This window comes from Palaemon carinicauda, chromosome 17 (genome assembly GCF_036898095.1).
Source record: "Palaemon carinicauda isolate YSFRI2023 chromosome 17, ASM3689809v2, whole genome shotgun sequence".
Taxonomy (NCBI): Eukaryota; Metazoa; Arthropoda; class Malacostraca; order Decapoda; family Palaemonidae; genus Palaemon; species Palaemon carinicauda.
In genome coordinates this window covers 49,089,111-49,109,757 of record NC_090741.1, presented here as the reverse complement: position 1 = coordinate 49,109,757, position 20,647 = coordinate 49,089,111, and the positions used below count along the sequence as shown (strand labels likewise).

At 33.1% G+C, this 20,647-nt stretch overlaps 1 protein-coding gene across 2 annotated transcripts in view; it reads right to left on the bottom strand.

Annotated features, from left to right (window-relative positions):
- Window positions 1-14,577: 14,577 nt before the first annotated feature.
- The window catches only part of LOC137656738 (TBC1 domain family member 15-like), a 56,266-nt gene continuing 50,196 nt past the window's right edge, over window positions 14,578-20,647 (bottom strand). Inside the window, exon 14 of one of the 2 annotated variants that reach the window (XM_068390978.1) lies at window positions 14,578-15,228. In XM_068390978.1, the coding sequence (XP_068247079.1) occupies window positions 15,022-15,228 (207 nt within the window). In that variant the 3' untranslated portion in view covers window positions 14,578-15,021. The remainder of the gene's footprint in view (window positions 15,229-20,647) is intronic. The other variant, XM_068390979.1, reaches the window with a different exon arrangement.

Genomic DNA, 20,647 nt, shown 5'->3' with positions numbered 1-20,647 from the left:
GCTGTGTGTATACACACACACACACACACACACATATATATATATATATATATGTGTGTGTGTGTGTATTGTATATATATATGTGTGTATATATACATATATGTATGTTTGTTTGTTAGAAATTCCTATATATATATATATATATATAGTGTGTGTGTGTGTGTGTGTCTGTGTGGTATACTATATTGTTGTCTAGAGAAGAAAACGATAGAACGATTCATGATATGAATAGCAAAATTCTCTCTCTCTCTCTCTCTCTCTCTCTCTCTCTCTCTCTCAGTATGCGAATCGAAGCCTCGATGTCTCTTATAAACAAAGCTAGACAAAGAGAAAGCCGAGAGAGAGAGAGAGAGAGAGAGAGAGAGAGAGAGAGAGAAGTGTCATGGCGAGGAATAATTTGGTCGGTGAAATTGTTAGCGAATCAAGTGTGGGGCGATTTAGGTTACGGTCGACTTCTGATTCTTCTTTGCGCTCTCTCTCTCTCTCTCTCTCTCTCTCTCTCTCTCTCTCTCTCTCTTCGTAATTATAACCAGCTGGTTCGACAATTGATGGGGTATTGTGGTTTTGAATGGACCTCTGAGAGCTACCTCTCGCCCTCACCTGGGTATGACTACTCTCTCTCTCTCTCTCTCTCTCTCTCTCTCTCTCTCTCCCCGTACCTGAGGGGCGTCCAGAAACCAAGTTAGCGTGACAAGATATATATATATATATATATATATAGATAGATAGATAGATAGATATATATACACATATATATATATATATATATTGTATATCTATATATATATATATATATATATATATTTTCTTTATATAGGGGAGGATAGTTGAGCACCTGGCAGTCAGTCGACTCGCGTGGATTGCAGTCAGAGTTTGTATTAGTCAAATCCTCATGTAGACGGGAAATTGAAAGGCTAACATTGTCTGCAGTAATAATAATAATAATAATAATAATAATAATAATATACCTTTCATATATGTATAGCAAAGGGTTAAACCTTATATGTGCATATATGTATACAGTATAGAAAATATGATTGTACAGTATAATGAGCGGCTTGCCTGTATGTATGTACAAGGAATATATATATATATATATATATATATATATTGTATTCATGTATGTATAAAAGATATAATTACATTATATACTATGTATCCTTTGATACAAATATGTTCAAATACTATTCATGCAGTAATATGTGATATATAAATTTGGTCGTACAATATATGTTTATTTTTTTATATTGATATATCTATAAGTAACGTGTTTATATATTGTATATGTCATATATGTACGGCATGTATGTATGTATAAAATTATCTTTCGATAAATTAAAAGATATTAAAACAGAGGCAGATTATAATAATTATAATGATTATAATAATTATGATAATTATGATAATTCTCAATATAGTACTTTTATAGAGTCACAGGATGTGTGTGTGTGTGTGTGTGTGTGTGTGTGTGTATAAATTTCACACTTTTATGTGTGGGCACAAATCCAGCCTGTAGGCCTATGCCTAATTATGTATGCGTATGTCAATATATGCAGACATAAACATATTTAGCATGCTGATATATTCATACATAATCTAGTTATCAACACTAGAAATATCACTATAAGGGAAGGACACTCCAAAATTAAACCATTGTTCTCTAATTCTGGGTAGTACCATAGCCTCTATACCATGGTCTTCCACTGCCTTGGGCTAGAGTTCTCTTGCTTGAGAGTACACTCGGGCACATTATTCTAACATATTTCTCTTCCTCTTGTTTTGTTAAAGTTTTTTTGTATAGTTTATATAGGAAATATATATTTTAATGTTACTGTTCTTGAAATATTTTATTTTTCCTTGTTTCCTTTCCTCACTGTGCTATTTTCCCTGTTTGGGCCCCTGGGCTTATTATTATTATTATTATTCCTTTTATTTTCATCAACCGGGGTTGTGGTGGGCAATGTGGTAACGTCCCTGACTGGTGAACGCCAGACTAGGGTTCGAGTCCTGCTCAAACTCGTTAGTTCCTTTGGTTGCTGCAACCTCACCATCCTTGTGAGCTAAGGATATTGGGGTTGAGGAAGCCTACAGATCTATCTGCTGAGTCATCAGCAGCTATTGCCTGGCTTGGGTGGAGAGGGTCCTTGGACGATGATCCTATATGGTCAGTCTCTAGGACATTGTCTTGCTTGGTAGAGTAATGAGTCCCTTGTCTCTGCCTTTCATGAGCGGACTCTTTAGTTCCTTTGGTCGCTGTAACCTCACCATCCTTGTGAGCTAAGGATATTGGGGTTGGGGTGAGCCTATAGGTCTAGTTGCTGAGTCTTCAACAGCAATTGCTTGGTCCTAGCTTGGGTGGAGAGGGGCCTTGGGCACTAATCATATGTATATACTGTATGGTCAGTCTCTGGGGCATTGTCCTGCTTGATAGGGCAATGTGTCCCTTGCCTCTGCCATTCATGAGCAGCCTTTAAATCTTTAAACCGTCCTTTCGTCCTATCCTCAATGTCTCTCTTGCCTCTGCCATTCATGATCAGCCTTTAAATCATTAAACCAGCCTTTTGTCCTATCCTCTTCACATCAAATTAAAGGATATCCTCCCCGCGCTGCTACAATACACACACACCCTTTAATCCCCCAAAAGGAACCTCAAATAGGATATTTGAAACAAGAAAAAAAAAAACCTCTCCCCAATCGGACAGGATTCAAGCGAGCCATTAGTATTCCCCCTCCTGATTCGCGAAAATCTATGATTCATGACATTTGCCTTTGAACTGTGGATTAGAAGAAGGATTAATCCTACAGCCACTCGCGAAGGAGGAAGCTGTGAGGAGGGAAGTTGTCCTTCGCTTGAAAACCGCGAGTAATTGAACCTTTGGGAAATGGTGTTTGAAATATTGTTATTTCATACGACAAACTCTTTTCTCAGTTTAGAATGTGGTGGTATTTGTTCTCTGTTTTGGGGGAATGGTCTAAATTCTTTATTATTATTATTATTATTATTATTATTATTATTATTATTATTATTATTATTATTATTATTATTATTATTATTATTATTATTATTATTATTTTAAATCTACAATGCATATATTATGGATTTTAATACCCAAGATTATTATTATTATTATTATTATTATTATTATTATTATTATTATTTTAGATATACAATGCATATATTATGGATTTTAATACCCAAGATTATTATTATTATTATTATTATTATTATTATTATTATTATTATTATTATTATTAGTATTATTATTTTAAATATACAATGCATATATTATGGATTTTAATACCCAAGATTATTATTATTATTATTGTTATTATTTTTATTATTATTATTATTTTAAATATACAGTGCATATATTATGGATTTTAATACCCAAGATTATTATGATTATTATTATTATTAGTAGTAGTAGTAGTAGTAGTAGTAGTATTTTATTTTTTTATAATCATTATATTATTATTATTATTATTATTATTATTATTATTATTATTATTATTATTAGAGACTAGTGATATATAATGTAGGATTTTGGGTTGCATCCAGCTTCTGCAAAAGTCCTGGAGACCCTGATACTTTGAACTTTCCTATTTTTCTCTCCCATTATCTTCCACTCTTGACGTCTGCAGTCAATAAATTAGCTAAAAAAATAAGGTTTTTATATTACGATGAGCATTGCTATAAAAGACTCCATAGAAAATGGAATGAAATACATCCCGTTTTCTATGCGTCCAAAACTGGCCTTGCAAGTTGTATAAAGTGTTAGTGCTCTCATTTTCAAGGTAAATTACCCCTGATTGAGTAATTTTGGTTGATTTAAGGAAATTTCTAGAGTAATGGTACCTTCAAGGTAATTTCTTTCATTAAGTAATCTTTTGATCATAGAGTAACATTATGTATCTAAAATTTATCTTTAAGATTTTTTATAAAATAGAGAGCTTTTATTAATCATGATATAATTGGTTTGCGTTTTATGATTTTTTTTTTTTTAGTATTTAAGGTAATTTTTTTAATTTGAGGTAATTTCTGAGGTAGTATTCATATTATTCATATATTATAGACTCCAATTATTATTGAAGTAATGGGGTCTTTTGACTGGCCAGACAGTAGTACATTGGATCCTTCTCTCTGGTTACGGTTCATTTTCCCTTTTGCCTAACACATACACCGAATAGTCTGGCCTATTCCCTACACATCCTCTTCTCTCCTCATACACCTGACAACGCAGATTACCAAACAATTCTTCTTACTGCACTGTAATTGTTCAGTGGCCACTTTTCTCTTTGTAAGGGTAGAAGAGACTCTCTAGCTATGGTAGGCAGCTTTTCTAGGAGAAGGACACTCCAAAATCAAACCATTGTTCTCTTATCTTGGATAGTGCCATAGCCTCTGTACCATGGTCTTCCACTGTTGGGTATGAGTTCTATTGCTTGAGGGTACACTCGGGCACACTTATTTCTCTTCCTCTTATTTTGTTAAAGTTTTTATAGTTTATATAGGAGATATATATATTTTAATCTCGTTGCTCTTCTTAAAATATTTTATTTTTCTTTGTTTCCTTTCCTCACTGAGCTATTTTTCCTGTTGGAGCCTCTGGGCTTATAGCATACTGCTTTTCCAATTAGGGTTGTAGCTTAGCAAGTAATAATAATAATAATAATAATAGTAATAATAATAATAATAATAATAATAATAATAATAATAATAATAATAATAATAAGAAGAATATTAATATTAATAATATTAATAATAATATTAATATTAATAATAATATTAATATTAATAATATTAATATTAATAATAATATTAATGATAATATTAATATTAATAATAATATTAATATTAATAATAATATTAATATTAATATTAATAAAAGTAATATATTGGTAATTATAATCTGTTAAAGTCATCTTCATACCTTTAATATGATTGATTTTATATGGCAGGGGAATATTACCTGGATGTCTTTATAATTTATCAAAAAATAAATAATAATGAATAAAACTTAATACTTACTAAATTGGCCAGTAACATGTAACACATTATTTATCACAATAGCAACATATAGTTATAAATTAATTCTAAATTAATCAGGTCTTATGAAAGCCATTTAACTTTTAAAATGACATCTATGCTTTTATGGTTTTAATTGAATATTCTTTTAATTTTAATTTATAATAAATGATATCAGCGTCAATGACCTTAGATGTCAGGACGCCAGAAAACCTCAAATTCATCAATCAATTAATCATCATAGGTAGTAGGTTGGCCAGGGCACCAGCCACCCGTTGAGATACTACGGCTAGAGAGTTATGGGGTCCTTTGACTGGCCAGACAGTACTACATTGGATCCTTCTCTCTGGTTACGGTTCATAGTGTGGCTTATTCTTTACACATCCTTTTCTGTCCCCATACACCTGACAACACTGAGATTACAAAACAATTCTTCTTACTGCACTGTAATTGTTCAGTGGCTACTTTCCTCTTAGTAAGGGTAGAAGAGACTCTTTAGCTATGGTAAGTAGCTTTTCTGGGAGAAGGACACTCCAAAATCAAACCATTGTTCTCTTATCTTGGATAGTGCCATAGCCTCTGTACCATGGTCTTCCACTGTCTTGGGTTTGAGTTCTCTTGCTTGAGGGTACACTCGGGCACACTTATTTCTCTTCCTCTTATTTTGTTAAAGTTTTTATAGTTTATATAGGAGATATATATATTTTAATCTCGTTGCTCTTCTTGAAATAATTTATTTTTCTTTGTTTCCTTTTCACACTAAGCTATTTTCCCTGTTGGAGCCCCTAGGCTTATAGCATCCTGCTTTTCCAGTTAGGGTTGTAGCTTAGCAAGTAATAATAATAATAATAATAATAATAATAATAATAATAATAAGAAGAAAACCTCACTTTCTATTTGCTACAAAACCAGTATTTCTGCCTTTTAAAATGTATGTCTGTCACTTTCTTTGTCATTAGTCTGCATTACACAGTTTATGGTAGTGACTATAGTCTATTTCTTTTAGCGAGGCATATTTGTACCGACTCGCAGCGGTGCCCTTTTAGCTCGGAAAAGTTTCCTGATCGCTGATTGGTTGGACAAGATCATTCTAACCTATCAGCGATCAGGAAACTTTTCCGAGCTAAAAGGGCACCGTTGCGAGTTAGTGCAAATCTGCATCGCTAAAAGAAATAGACTATAGTTTCTATCTTTCATCTACCGAGTCCCAGAACTCTTTTATTATTATTATTATTATTACTAGCCAAGCTACAACCCTAGTTGAAAAAGCTAGATGCTTTAAGCCCAAGGACTCCAACAGGGAAAAATAGCCCAGTGAGGAAGGGAAATAAGGAAATAAATAAATGATGAGAATTAATTAACAATATATCATTCTAAAAACAGTAACAGCGTCAAAACAGATATGTCCTACATAAACTATTAACAACGTCAAAAACAGATATGTCATATATAAACAATAAAAAGACTTTATGTCAGCCTGGTCAACATAAAAACATTTCCTACTTCTGTTTTGCTGTTTCCTTAAATTTCCAACCTTCAAGAGGTGGATCTATCACTTCTGTGTTGTGGAACAAGTCCCAAATTAAAGATCACAATTGTAAAATAAAGTTTTATTTTGTCATTAGAAATGTTCCCTCCCATAAAACTGGTTACTGAATATCCACAACCTCTGTAAAAACTATTACAATATACATATTCATACTTGAACAGATATACAGAGAATTGCAAGCACATAACTTGGGTAGATTATGCAGACATTCTAAGCCACTTCTCGGGTTATTACACATTGGCTACCGTTGTACGTACAAAACTGGCACAATTTTGTACACAAAATATATCAGCATTTCTGGGTCAACCTGTGACGGCCGGTGAAAGAGTCCTTCTTTACACTTTTTCTGATTTAATCTTCCAAATATACCAGAGAAAGATAAAAGCATGGAATGCAGAGGTTACTACCCCACGCGAGCACCTCGTGGGTGTCGTGTATACATCAGGGCGTGTGAAAACCACTATTCACAGGCAGCATTATAAACCGAGTGAAGTTCATGATAAGAACGCACTACCGTTCTGTTTCCTTCTTGTTTAAGCACACAGCCATGTCTAACAGCAGCATTCAACATATACCTGATGATTTCGCATCACCCGCATAATTCGTCACGTATATTGCTTGGCTAACATTGATTGCTACATTACTTTACCTATTTCCTATTCATTGGAACATTTTGGGAAATTGTATGAGCGAGATCCCCATACATCATTTATTTATCAAAGTACCGTATTTAAAGTGAAGAAAATATACTTTTTGTGGTATAAAGAGGAAGATACAGTGAACCACTTATCAGGAAGATTTTATAATCATGTACTTAAATAACTTGAAGTCTTTGTGCTGAAGATACTTGATAATAAAAGAGGGGGGATGTGAGCTTACTATGTATGGAGAATCGTAATGGAAAATTATTCGGACAGAAAAGACTAATGTACAGTAGCTAGAAAAGACAAAATCACAAACAGGGTTTAAAATTGCTGAAATCATATATCTCATCTCAAATCTGTGATGAAGACAACCATATATAAATATATATATATATATATATATATATATATATATATATATATATATATATATATATATATATATATATATATATATATATATATATATATATATATATATATATATATATATATAAAAGCCATAAATACCTCTAAATATCATATTCTCTCTGCTTTGAGATCAGAGACCCAAGGGGAATTAACTTTATGTTAATAGCTTATGATCAGCCAAGGATTCGAACCCAGACCAAGTCGAAACTGAGGTTGCCGTCGAACTCTTTACCATCAGACCCTGAACAGAGCGAATTTAATATTAAGATATATATATATATATATATATATATATATATATATATATATATATATATATATATATATATATATATATATATAATGCATATATAAAAATAAGAAAATGACCAGAGCATTACCGTAATTTTAAAATTGAAAACAATACAACACTTCAATTAGTTATTATGAAAATAAAAAATTAAATATCTAGTAAGATCAACATAATAGCGAGCTTCTTATAGGCAAATCACAGCAAAAGTGAAAATAGTGCCCTTTTAGCTCGGAAAAGTTTCATGATCGCTGATTGGTTGGACAAGATAATTCTAACTAATCAGCGATCAGGAAAATTTTCCGAGCTAAAAGGGCACCGCTGCGAGTCGGTGCAAATTTGCCTCAATAAAAGAGAGTAGCCTGCTGTAATATCAACAGCCTAGTCCTGCAGATAAGAAAAGAAACCGAGAAATGTCAAGTTCTTCAGAATTATATGTAATATGATGCTTTACTAAGAGCGTACACTGTACTGTCTGTTGCGACTACTCAATATGGAAACTGACAAAATGGTGTAAGCAGACTATGGCACTAAACATTTTCCGGGAAAGGAAAAGGTTGACTGTCCCTGTGTAATCACAGACTATAATTCAACACTATCACAATAGTCTTAGCAAAACTACTATTCTTACATGAAATACAAAAAAAAAAGGTTAAATTACTGTATTCGAAACGACACGCACATATGATAAAATCCCTTCAACTATCATTCAAGTTTTGAATATCATAAGCAAAGATTTTTTTATAAAATAGATTAGAAAACGTTCAGTGCTACTCAATCGTTCTTCACTAATTGCGTGTGAACAGGATCCTAAAATGGTATTGCAACAAAAAGCCACCCTGATTGAAATGTAAATTTTCTTTCACAAATGAACGGAGAAGGATATATTTTACATAAAAAACAGCAGTCATGACTACTTGCAAGCTTATACTACATATTTGTTTTACAAGCTTTGGCTTTGACACAAACAATTACTTTGTATTTATGTTTTACTATCTATGATTCCCATTTTATGGGTCATGAAAATCGTAATGTATAAAATCTAACAACCGTGTAATAAAAATATGTCAGTAATTAAAGAACAGTCTTAAAGTAATAACCAGTTACAAAGAGATGGAATAGTTCATATTATAAGGAGCATAGCATAGATCCCTTCCAAGTAGTATACAGTAAAAATGACCTCAAAGTACAGTATTTGGTTCATTCAATATTTCAAGTCTTGTCTAATGAAATCAAATTCATTATGCTTTCCTGTCATCTTGGTTTCCTAAGTCAGCATCTCTTCCACGTTAATTTTTGAAGTCAGCAAAGCAGACCTTACTCCAAATGAATTTAAGAAATAAAACACTTGAGGGCTGAAAGACATTTTGTCAGTAATCAACCTGCCCACTAAAACAAGCTGTAGTTAAATAACTGGCTTATCTCATAGCACACCATGAAAAATGACATACCCCTACTACCTTAAGGTTCATCAGTCCATAATGGCAAGAAAGAAAATATAAATCAGATACTCTTCAAGTAAAAAAAATGTGTATACCACAGGACACCAGATTACAGAAAGTGCATATATATATATTGTACTAGTGAAAGAAAGGCTAAGGGAAACTAAAAGAAGCTACTTTTTATGAGGGTAGTAAGCTGAACATGATACCGATGACTTTAACCATTAGATCTGAGATTCATTTGTAACTTTGTTACAAGCAATGGTTGCAACTAAGTTGAACTAGTGCACATTAAACCACAAGAAAACAGCATGTGAGACTTATTAACTATACAGAAAGAAATGTTAACCCTCTAAATAATAAACTTAATAATTGAAGAGTTTAGTTTATGTACTGTAGAATATAGAAATTTATAAGCAATCATAGTATGATGTTACAGAATAGTTTAGAAATTGTATATTTCCATAACCCTTACTCATTATTCATATCAAGATGCAGTTTTGTCCTTCAGAATGTAATGCTTATTGTGGAGCATCTAACTATCCCCAAATAACTACAACCACATATTTTATTCTTCTCACTTTTTTTTTAGTAGGGACATGATAAAATGGCACCTCAACAGATCCATCATATTGGTAGCAGATAATCTCATGGGAAATGGCCTTACATATTGTGTATAATAATGATAACAGTAATAATAACAATGTACTGTACAGTACTAGTCATAATAAAGAATTTGCACATCAGTACCAATAACTGAAACCAGTCAATGTACAAAAAAGAAATATGGCATCACCTTTTTCTACGACTTGTTCGAAGAATAATGAGCAAGGCCACGGGAAAAAGGTTTTAAGTCAACCAATCTCATTGATCACACTAAAATGGGGGCTAAAGTACTCTTTGAGAATAAAACTTAAGAAAAACAACATACTGGGCACACATTGAAATTATTGGTTGCATCGTGTCATCAACTTGAACAGCTGAACTCTTATGAAATTACAATTTCGCTTATAAAAAGTATTGTGACAAATTAAAATACGTACTGATATCAGATCATAACAATGAACCATAAAAAGGAAAGATTATCCATTATGTGTGAACAAAAGAAAGTGAGCAATTGTGCTCAATTTTTACTCCAATGGGTAATAAAATTAATTCGCAAGGGTACCATCCACTGTGTATGTACTGCAATCTCTACCGTATACACAAAGAATTTGATTATGCCAGATGTGGTACAGTATTACATAAAATACAGGTTTTATCCAGAGACTATGGTTAGAACATATGACAAGTATCCATACAGCATCATTCCTTCTTGATTTACTTCAGTGAATATTGTATGTACATATTTCTTTACATGTCACACCTGAATATATGCGAGTACAGTATATCCTTTCCTATACAAAGATAATTTCCCTCACCTGAGATATTGATAATTTTTCTGACTAAACACACTAGTTAAGAAGTTTCATATCCCCTGGTTCTAATTACTTCTTCAGACCATACATACTTCAAGGTTGACACAAGATACCATTGTATACTATAGTCCATTTCTTTTATCGAGGCAGATTTGCACCGACTCGCAGCGGTGCCCTTTTAGCTCGGAAAAGTTTCCTGATCGCTGATTGGTTAGAATTATCTCGTCCAACCAATCAGCGATCAGGAAACTTTTCCGAGCTAAAAGGGCACCGCTGCGAGTTGGTGCAAATCTGCATCGCTAAAAGAAATGGACTATAGTAATTTGTTCATACAATATAATCCAAGAATCATTATACTCTCTAAAAATTATGATACAATATCTGACTGTATTAGGCCATATAAACGCTCTATGGTGTAGAATTTGTATGTGCCATACTGTTATTTATAAATAATTGTAATCCAATCTACATATAAGACAGGGAAACTTTGGCGAAAAGTAAGTTGAAAAAATAAAACATTCATTCACAATATGCAATATACAGTCATATATTACATGGTAAAATTGTTCTACTGTTGTACTGTACTTCAGTACTAAGATTATTTTGCATTTTCCGTACTCCCATTCAAACTCTCCTGTGGTTGCTCTCATCTTACTTTCAATTTTGTTTAAAATAAGAATGATTTTCTGTACTTATTTGTTATATGCATCAGGGATTCACAGTCCTCTATAAAAGATAATACTTCAAAAGTAAAATATCTCATTGCAACATTGTCTTTATTTTACACTGATCAGTAGGTCTAAAACATTATTGCTGGTCATTTTTTTAGTTCTCATAACCATCGAACTCATCCAGTCAACTAGCAGGGCCTAATAACTCCGCCAGAGATCTGTACTGGTTTCTTTCAACATTTGCTTCAACTCGGCTGCCCAAAATATCCATCACCTCTTATGGTTTTTATGAATTTTCCCATTTTTATGTGGATTACCTTAAATTCACCTGACTTTTTTATATGAATTACCTTAAAATTGCATACTTGGCTTCAACCCAGTACAAGTTTAATCCTCAATAATTTCTTTCTAGTATGTTTAAATTGTATGGAAAGTAAAATTTCACCAAAAATTGGGATTTTGTAGTTTGAAATTTACTGATTAGACCAACAGATGACAGATTGACCCATATTCTGGTTTCATAGTGCCATGATATCTCATCTCTTTTTTTATGAAACTGTTTTGTCTGTTTAAGTGTTTTTCTATAGCCCAAGATAGGTACAGTACTTTACTTTTGTGTTATGGTTAAATCTCTTTTTTTATGAAACTGTTTTGTCTGTTTAGGTGTTTTTCTATAGCCCAAGATAGGTACTTGACTTTCGTTTTCTGGTTAATTCACCAACACAAATACTTAAATATATTATCCATCATAGCACAAACATCCACTGAGCTGCTTCTAAACAAGAGAAGCTCTAACAAACCTTTATTTGCGTGGAGTTTGAACCTCCGAGAAGAAAGTACAGTAATTTATATTGAGCAATACAATCAGTTAAACAACTTCATTTGATCAAAATACTGTACATGGCCAGCTCTCTTTGAGAACTTGTTTATCATATTGAACTTAGACCAATGAATTAAATTCCTAAAGAGTTTTAATGGGTCGACTCAAAGAATGAATTTGTAAATGAAGAAGCAGATATAGAGAATAACAGAGGATTAAAGGATAGCATTTGAAAGGATGAACATAGCCGTCATCTAAATCTTAAGTTATCCTAGACCAATGAATTAATTCCAAAAGAGTTGTATAAGGTTGACCCAAAGAATTAATTTGTAAATGAAGAAGTAGATATAGAGAATAACAGAAGATTGAAGGATAGCATTTGAAAGGATGAACATAGCCGTCATCTAGATTGTAAGTTACCCAAATGATTTAGAACAGCTTGTATTAAGTACAAATGCTACATGTCAGCAGTTATCTGTTAATAATATAATGAATATTGAATTTTTACATTCAACGGGTAACACTACAGTAGAATTTACAATATGTCCTTGAACAGAGCCTGTATTAAGTACAGTACTGTAATGCTACATGTTAGCAGTTATCTGGTAATAATATAATGAATATTGAATATTTACCATCAATGGATAACACTAGATTTTACAATATGTCTGTTTCATTTCAGGCTGTAATTGCAAACTAATGGAATGATTAAACGAGTCTACAAATGACCACCCACAAACAATTATAGCCAAAGTTTTGAAGAAATAGAAAAGTGAAAATAATTTTGTTATATAGTATTTACTTGCATGAAAAATGTGTATTAACAAGTGATATTAATGAATTGTTACATGTTAAATAATTACTGACTATTAATATCATAAATAGAGTAAATACAGCCCAAAAGATACTAGATTCCTTTTTCAAAAGAAGCGTTACTCCACAGGCTAAGGATATAAAGAGAACATTCACTTGGTAGAGAATTAAATGCAAAATGTCTTCTTTAGAAAATGACAAAAATTGCTTTAAAAAAATGTCTTTCCAAGGCAAATATTACTAGAATACCTAGGATCATAAAGATATTGTTCACTTAAAGAAAATTTCTTTCTCTTAGTCTAAAGTAAAATGACCTGAAGGTGTCAGAAGAAACAGAAAATAAGCATGTTGCCAAAGACCTAAAATCATGAGAGCTTTATCAATCTACAGTATTTAAAAATGATATTTAAATACCCTGATCTTCCTCAAAATGAATGTTTGACATACTGAGAATGCATCCTGAACTGCACATTAAAGTTCATTATTTTTGTTCGTGTTTTAAATCACTCATAATAGCATAAGTCTAAAAATTGAAAAACAAAATCCACTGAAATGTTTTTGTAAATGTGTATTAAAGGGATTTTGACGAAGGAAAAATCTATTTCTGGGGAGATACCTGTGATGCCCGGTGAAAAGGTCCTTCTTGTCACTTTTCTGATATAAATACTTCCAAATATACCAGAGAAAGTTAAAGCATGGAATGCAGAGGTTACTACCCTCGCGCGAGCACCCTAAGGGCGTCGTGTATAAAGATAGGGCGTGTGAAAACCACTATTCACAGGTCGTCTTCCATTTAGATAATTCCTTCGCCAATAAGGGATGAGCCGCTACAGCGGCACTAACCATACGTCTAAAATTTGGAAAACAAATAAACTGAAATGTTTCTGTAAATGTGTATTAAAAGAATACAGTAAAGATACAGACAGCTTTCCAGAGACTGCATAACTCTGTCTTGTGAAGGAGAATCAAACAGGGTCTAGAAAGCTCTCTTTGTATTCTTACTCTTTCAATAGCACTAGAAATTAGATGTCTTTCATCACTTAATGACAACAAAATCTGGGTAAATATCAAACATAGTGATCTTATTTTGACGACAGAATTACTTAAAATATTAGACGTACTGCTGTTAATTTACCTTCGTAAAGTGCTCCAACCCAAGCAAATCTGTTAATTGCATTGTCTTGCAAATTTTAAATCTAGTAAGTAAATAATTGAGTACTTAAAAGTACCCAAGGCTTTTAAAATTTCACTTATAAAATGAGAACACGGGACAACAAAGTCTGAGAGGTCAAATGTTAATAATCAGAACATGAATTTATTTGATAACTTGCTCTGAGCAAAGGAAGTGTGAATTTTGTGAATTTTGTTTCCCCACTTCAAAATACTGAGAAAGAAAATGTTTTTCACAAATACGAAAGTAACCAATTAAACTGTCTTGCAAAACATATATGAAAAACCTATGTTAGAATATAATATTCAGAAATACCTTGAGGATACACAACTGGAACAGTAAAGAAACTCCTTATGAAATAACTTTAATATAATCTTTAAATAAAATACTTTTCTTAGAATGAAAACTCAGACAAATTATCAACAGATAAATTGCTATAACTTTTATACAATATATAAAATACTTTTCATAAGAAAATGATATATACAGTTGAAAATCAAATGAAAATCAATTACAATGTTACCATATTCAGACCTCTATTAAGAATGTATAAACTACATAACTGTCATGACGCTCCTTTCAATATACAATCATTCGATTTCATCTTCATCCATTACATCGTATGTACTGTATGCATAAAAAATTCAATATGACAAGCTTATGAACAAATATGAAAATCATATACAGTATTTACAATCCACATCCAGTGTGGAAGAAACAATAATTGTGTAAAAGAGAATAGAGAGAGATTTCACAGTTACCAATGGCTATACAAACTGATGGCTGAGGGCTGTTTCGAAGCGTTTCTCTGCTTCGTCCTCTCCCGAAACAGCTTCTAAAGAAACAGAAGTCAGGTCGTCTCCGCTCAAGTGTCTTACTGCCGATCCTATCATACTGCTGACGACACCCACTAACCCTCCTGTGAGGGAAACATCCTCGCCATCACTTTCTTGGGACCCAGATGGCTCTTTATCCTGGAATAGAATTTTAAAATATTTAAAATTTAGTATCGAATAAAAGTGGTTCATACTAATGGCTACACTCGCTACCCCACCCTGCCTCCATGAGGGAACTGTCCTTACCTTCACTGTCTTGGAACCTTAATGGTTGTTCATCCTTGTGAAAATTGATATATTTAAAGTTTAGTTAGAAAACACAATAGTGGTTTATTGAGATGAGAAAAGCCCTCTGTATAGGGAAGGTAGTATAAGAAGGAACAATAAATGCTAATACTGTACGTACCAAATTGTTTCTCAAACAGGAAAAGACAAGAAACAAATGAGGCTTAGGATTCCAATGAAGATTGGGGATTGTAAGAAGAGTTTTTGGGCTCAAGCCATGTTGTCGTGATGGAAGTTCCTTAAAGTAGCTTCCTAAGGGATATATGTACTACAGTGATATTCCCAGAGAATTTTACCTTTAGGTATCCAGAATTCCAACTCCTGGCGCGAATATCCTTAAAATTTCTCCAAAGGATATCGCATAATATCAGCGGACGCATTCTTGACACGCTTCGCTCAAAATCCGTTTATTAGTTACTTATAAGACTACGAAAGCTTTCAGACATTTTTGTGAAAAATTTCTTTACAATTTATACTATAGATTTTATATACATTAGGATGGAAGTGGCTGCATCAAGTTAGTTGAGACTACAGTACAGGAAGAGGAAAAAAATTGGAACACAAAATATTTAAAGTATCAATTTTGCAGCATGGGAAAGTGGAGGAGAAAGATATTTACATTAAGTAATTTAGGGGTGAAAAAAAATACATTTATTATCATGAGAGCAATGTACGAGGACACGGAAAATAAGCCAACGACAGATGTAAGGATACTAAATAGAGTGAAGAGGTGTGACTCTGTGCCAGCAGTAGCTGCTCTGCATAACATCAAAGCACCTCCCTCTTCCTTACAGCAATTTCACATCTTATTGAACTTATATACAGTGTAGCCCAAATAATTTGTTAATGTACGGTTCCTACAGGGACTCCGCCGATAAATCTTTCATAAGAAACTATGCCTAAGATGTTCAGTTTTTCCCCTTTACTTTTCAGTGGCTGACTTTTTATTGAAATTATATAATATTAAGTCCATGATTTAGTAGCTACTATATCCTATAAATGTTGTACAGAAGTCGTAGAGAACTTATTTTCAGGTGCCTGGCTAAAGCACAACTTTTTCCCATCAAAAATTTAGAACTGCCCATCATCAGTAGCAACATCCTTTTATTACTTCCTGGTATTGTCAATATTCTCTCCAATTTAGAACTCTGTAAGAATATAGCCTTAAATACTCTACGGCTTAAAATTTTACTGATATCTTAAGTTACTGAAAACTTTTGTATTGTAAACCTCCCACAGTTATTTCTTTCAGACACACCTGTACAATTTACAGAAGTCTTAGCACAGTATATGGTCAAACGTTTTCAGTCCCTCACCAGTAAGGGGTCCTTGCTTGCAGACTTACATTGTATCTTTTTAGTATGATGTAAGCCGCCATACTAACAGTACCTTTTATGTGTTCCTTCAGCTCTTGCTGCATTGCCCAATTTTTCAAACGATATCTTGCTCCATTTCTCGCCCTTCATTTAACCCTAAGAGATTCCAGAAGTGCCACAAAGCTTGTCTATGGTAAATCACATTTGAACTTCAAGGGGACGACATTATTTTTTTTATTCAAAAACTGCTTGCTGCAAATTGATTTTTCATTGCATAATGCTGATCATGGCATTATTTTAAAGTTAAATATCTGGGGTTTGTTACTGTATGTTCAAATATGGAAAACATCAAACAAAAATTCAACTTAAACATTTTTTCATACAAAGTCATATAATGTCAAAAAAAAAAAAACTATATATGAAAAAATCTTTTGGGTTGGTCCTTTGAGTCAAGAAATGGAAACTCAATTGTTCTTTCAACTATACATGTATTAAAAATCAGTTTAAAAGTAGTTGCATACCAAAATCCTTTTTTTGCATTTTTGCTGGCTGTAAATTGTACCATGATATTTCCTTCATTATTGTTTTTTTACTGCATCTTTGTATTGAAGCGTAGTAATCCAAATAGAAATATGGATTTCAAAAGACAAAGATTAACTGCATTATTCCTTTTAACTACTAAATAGCATTATTATACTGCACTGTGTTTATCCATACTAGTTCTGGTATCACACCACTGACACCAGTCAGTTTTCCTGGTACAGTACTGTACTCTATCTGATTTTGCATCATTTTGGCCTTATGGGCAATTTTCTGCATGAGTCTATTCAATTGTATGGTTCAAAGCTCCTCAAATGTTGTGCTTGCATACATTGCTGTGCTGAAGGGGAATGAAGATGGGGGGGTGGGAAGATGTAAGGGTAGAGATGGGGGTATGTTGATGAAGGAGAGGTCTACTTGGTGAGGGATCTATGGTCGTGGTTCAATCACGCCCCAGTTTGGTATACCGACACTCAATGAGTGAGCGAGCTAGGTTTATTCCTGGCATTCCATGCATCTCTTTTTCTCTGGTATTTTCAGCAATAATTATGCCTTAGAAATGGTGCTAGAGGAGCATTTCACTGGCCGACACAGGTCCCTTGCCCAGAAATAGATTTTTCCTTCGTCAAAATCCCTTTTCTAGCACAGTACCGAGACAACAATTGTGCAAGTCTGCACAGTCCTACAGTGCTGTATCATCATCTCCTCCTACGCCTATTGACGCAAAGAGCCTCGGTTAGACTTCGCCAGTCATCTCTATCTTGAGCTTTTAATTCAATACTTCTCCATTCATCGTCTCCTTCACGCGCTTCATAGTCCTCAGCCATGTAAGCCTGGGTCTTCCAACTCTTCTAGTGCCATGTGGAGCCCAACTGAACGTTTGGTGAACTTATCTCTCTTGGGGAGTTATAAACTCCAAAGAAAACTCTTCGAAATAATCGCTTAATGCTTGAATGCTAACTAAACTAATGTAAGCTTACCTAAGCAGGCTTATTCCTGTTGAAAATTTCTTTTATTTATGTTAGCCATTCTGTTTTCCAAAGAAAATTTTTCATCACAATAATTCTAACTATGTTTTTCTATTTTCAGGTGAGTGGCCTAGCAGTTTTCAAGCACTGTACATGCAGTGTTCTCTCGAAGGTAACAGTACTGTATAAAATTTGATAAAGTTGTTGTATTTAGAATATATAAGTGAAATGTAGTATCCGTTTAACTTATGCTTAGATCATTTTCTCATTTATAATGACTCATTTATTACGAGATGCAGATTTTACACAAATTACAAATGACTTTTTGTACACAATGCAAACTACACTTTCATAATTTTTTCCTACTTTTCATTTGACCCTCTCTGGTTTTATACTTTTATAACCCTCTAATTATTTAGGCCGCAAACCGCGTTAATATTCAAATCTATGTTGGACAGTTACAATTCACTTTCAAGTAATAGTTTTTTCTTTTTTTTTTTTTAGTGATTATCGATATTTTACGATGATGTAGCCAGGATGCGTCAGGCATGAATTCAAACACTGGAAAAGTAAGCTATAGGAGAGAAATTAAAAGAAATACAGGTATTTCATGAGAATTACATACCCACTCTAATGAAAATTTTCTTTAGTTACACAAAAGTAATACAGTACCACTCTCTAAGTCGGTTAAACTGGCTTACATCAGTTCCAACTTTGCGTCACCCATCCTTCAATATTAAACACAAAATTAAATCTACACTTCATCATTTTGTGCAACCTTACGTTGATTATCACAAAATAACGATGAAGAAAGGCTAAAAACCAATCGAAACAAAATTCTATTTTAGAGTTAATAAATATGTACAGTACATTCACTGTAAAAATGGTAGTATACACAGTATATACAGAAAATATCATAAATACATATAAACAGAAACATGCGTAGGGTTACAGTAAAGGCTCAGGCATGAACTTTATCCTGACTGAAGCACTGTTAGCTTCTTACTCTATCAATTTGAACAATCATTTCATGAATGGTTGTTAACATTACATTCTTAATGCATAATTTGTGACTGGCAAATATCAAATAAAAATAAGCTAAAATATCTCATTAATTAACTCAATACAAGGATTAAAATACGAAAAAAATGAACACCGACTAGTTTCAAACAGCTTCCCGCTCGTATCGGCTAGCAGAAGGCCTATTTCCATTCATTCTTATGCGGAAAATTGATCCGGTGTTTCAGCAATTCGGTGTTGAAACAGTTTTGAAAATCCATTTGATCAAAGTACCACTGCAATTCAAATTTTGTCCCTTGGGTCAGAATTTTAATAGTTTTGGATGAAATTGTTCAATAGTATTTCAACCTAGTGAAAACCTAGTAATATAGGAGATATTTGAATCTATTTATGACAAACCTTTTTTATTGGATACAGTTCAAACAAGAAACAACCCTGAATGTTGTGTGAAATCTAGGGTATTCACTTCTGAACACCTCTTTGACTCTGCCATTTTTTCACAAGTAGCCCCTCTCAACTAGGATGTTTTGGATGTTTTTGGCCTTGTGATAGGTGACTAAATCCTTTTAAATAACAGAAACTCGATAGTAAAATAGTACAATCTTTACTTGAACACACAAGACCCTGCCATTAACAGTGATTCCATATAATTTTGAGGCAAAGCTAAGCTATTATTTATTATTAATCATTCAATTTGAGAGTTTTTCCTACGAAATACAGTACAACATGTATAAAAAAAAAAAAGGTAGCTTAGCAACTAACCCTCATAATAAAAGGGTTTTGATGAAGGAATAACCGAATAGCCTATTTTTGGGGAGGCGCTGTGTGGTTCCCAAGGATTTTCCTTTTAACCCTTTTACCCCCAAAGAACGTACTAGTACGTTTCACAAAACTCATCCCTTTACCCCCCATGGACGTACCGGTACGTCCTTGCAAAAAAATGCTATAAAATTTTTTTTTTCATATTTTTTATATTTATTTGAGAAAATTCAGGCATTTTCCAAGAGAATGAGACCAACCTGACCTCTCTATGACAAAAATTAAGGCTGATAGAGCAATTTAAGAAAAATATACTGCAAAATGTGCTGGGGAAAATAATAACCCCTGGTGGTTAAGTGTTGGAAATTTCCAAATAGCCTGGGGGTAAAAGGGTTAAGGTCTAAAACAGGGAATATCCAATATTACTTGAAATGCCAAAAATATATTGTCTTCCCTGTCTCAGGTCAAATGATTCAACTTGCAAAGCATGTACTCTGTTTGTATAAGGGAGCTTCATATGTTGAGGCTCTTTTGAACCAGTCACAGCAACTTGAATGCTGAAATTCGTTTGAAAATCAATAACATAAAATCACTGAGAACCAATATTAATACTGGAGACAATATTATCTGGGCACTTAGTTTTCAACAAGACATCATCTGTTTATTTGG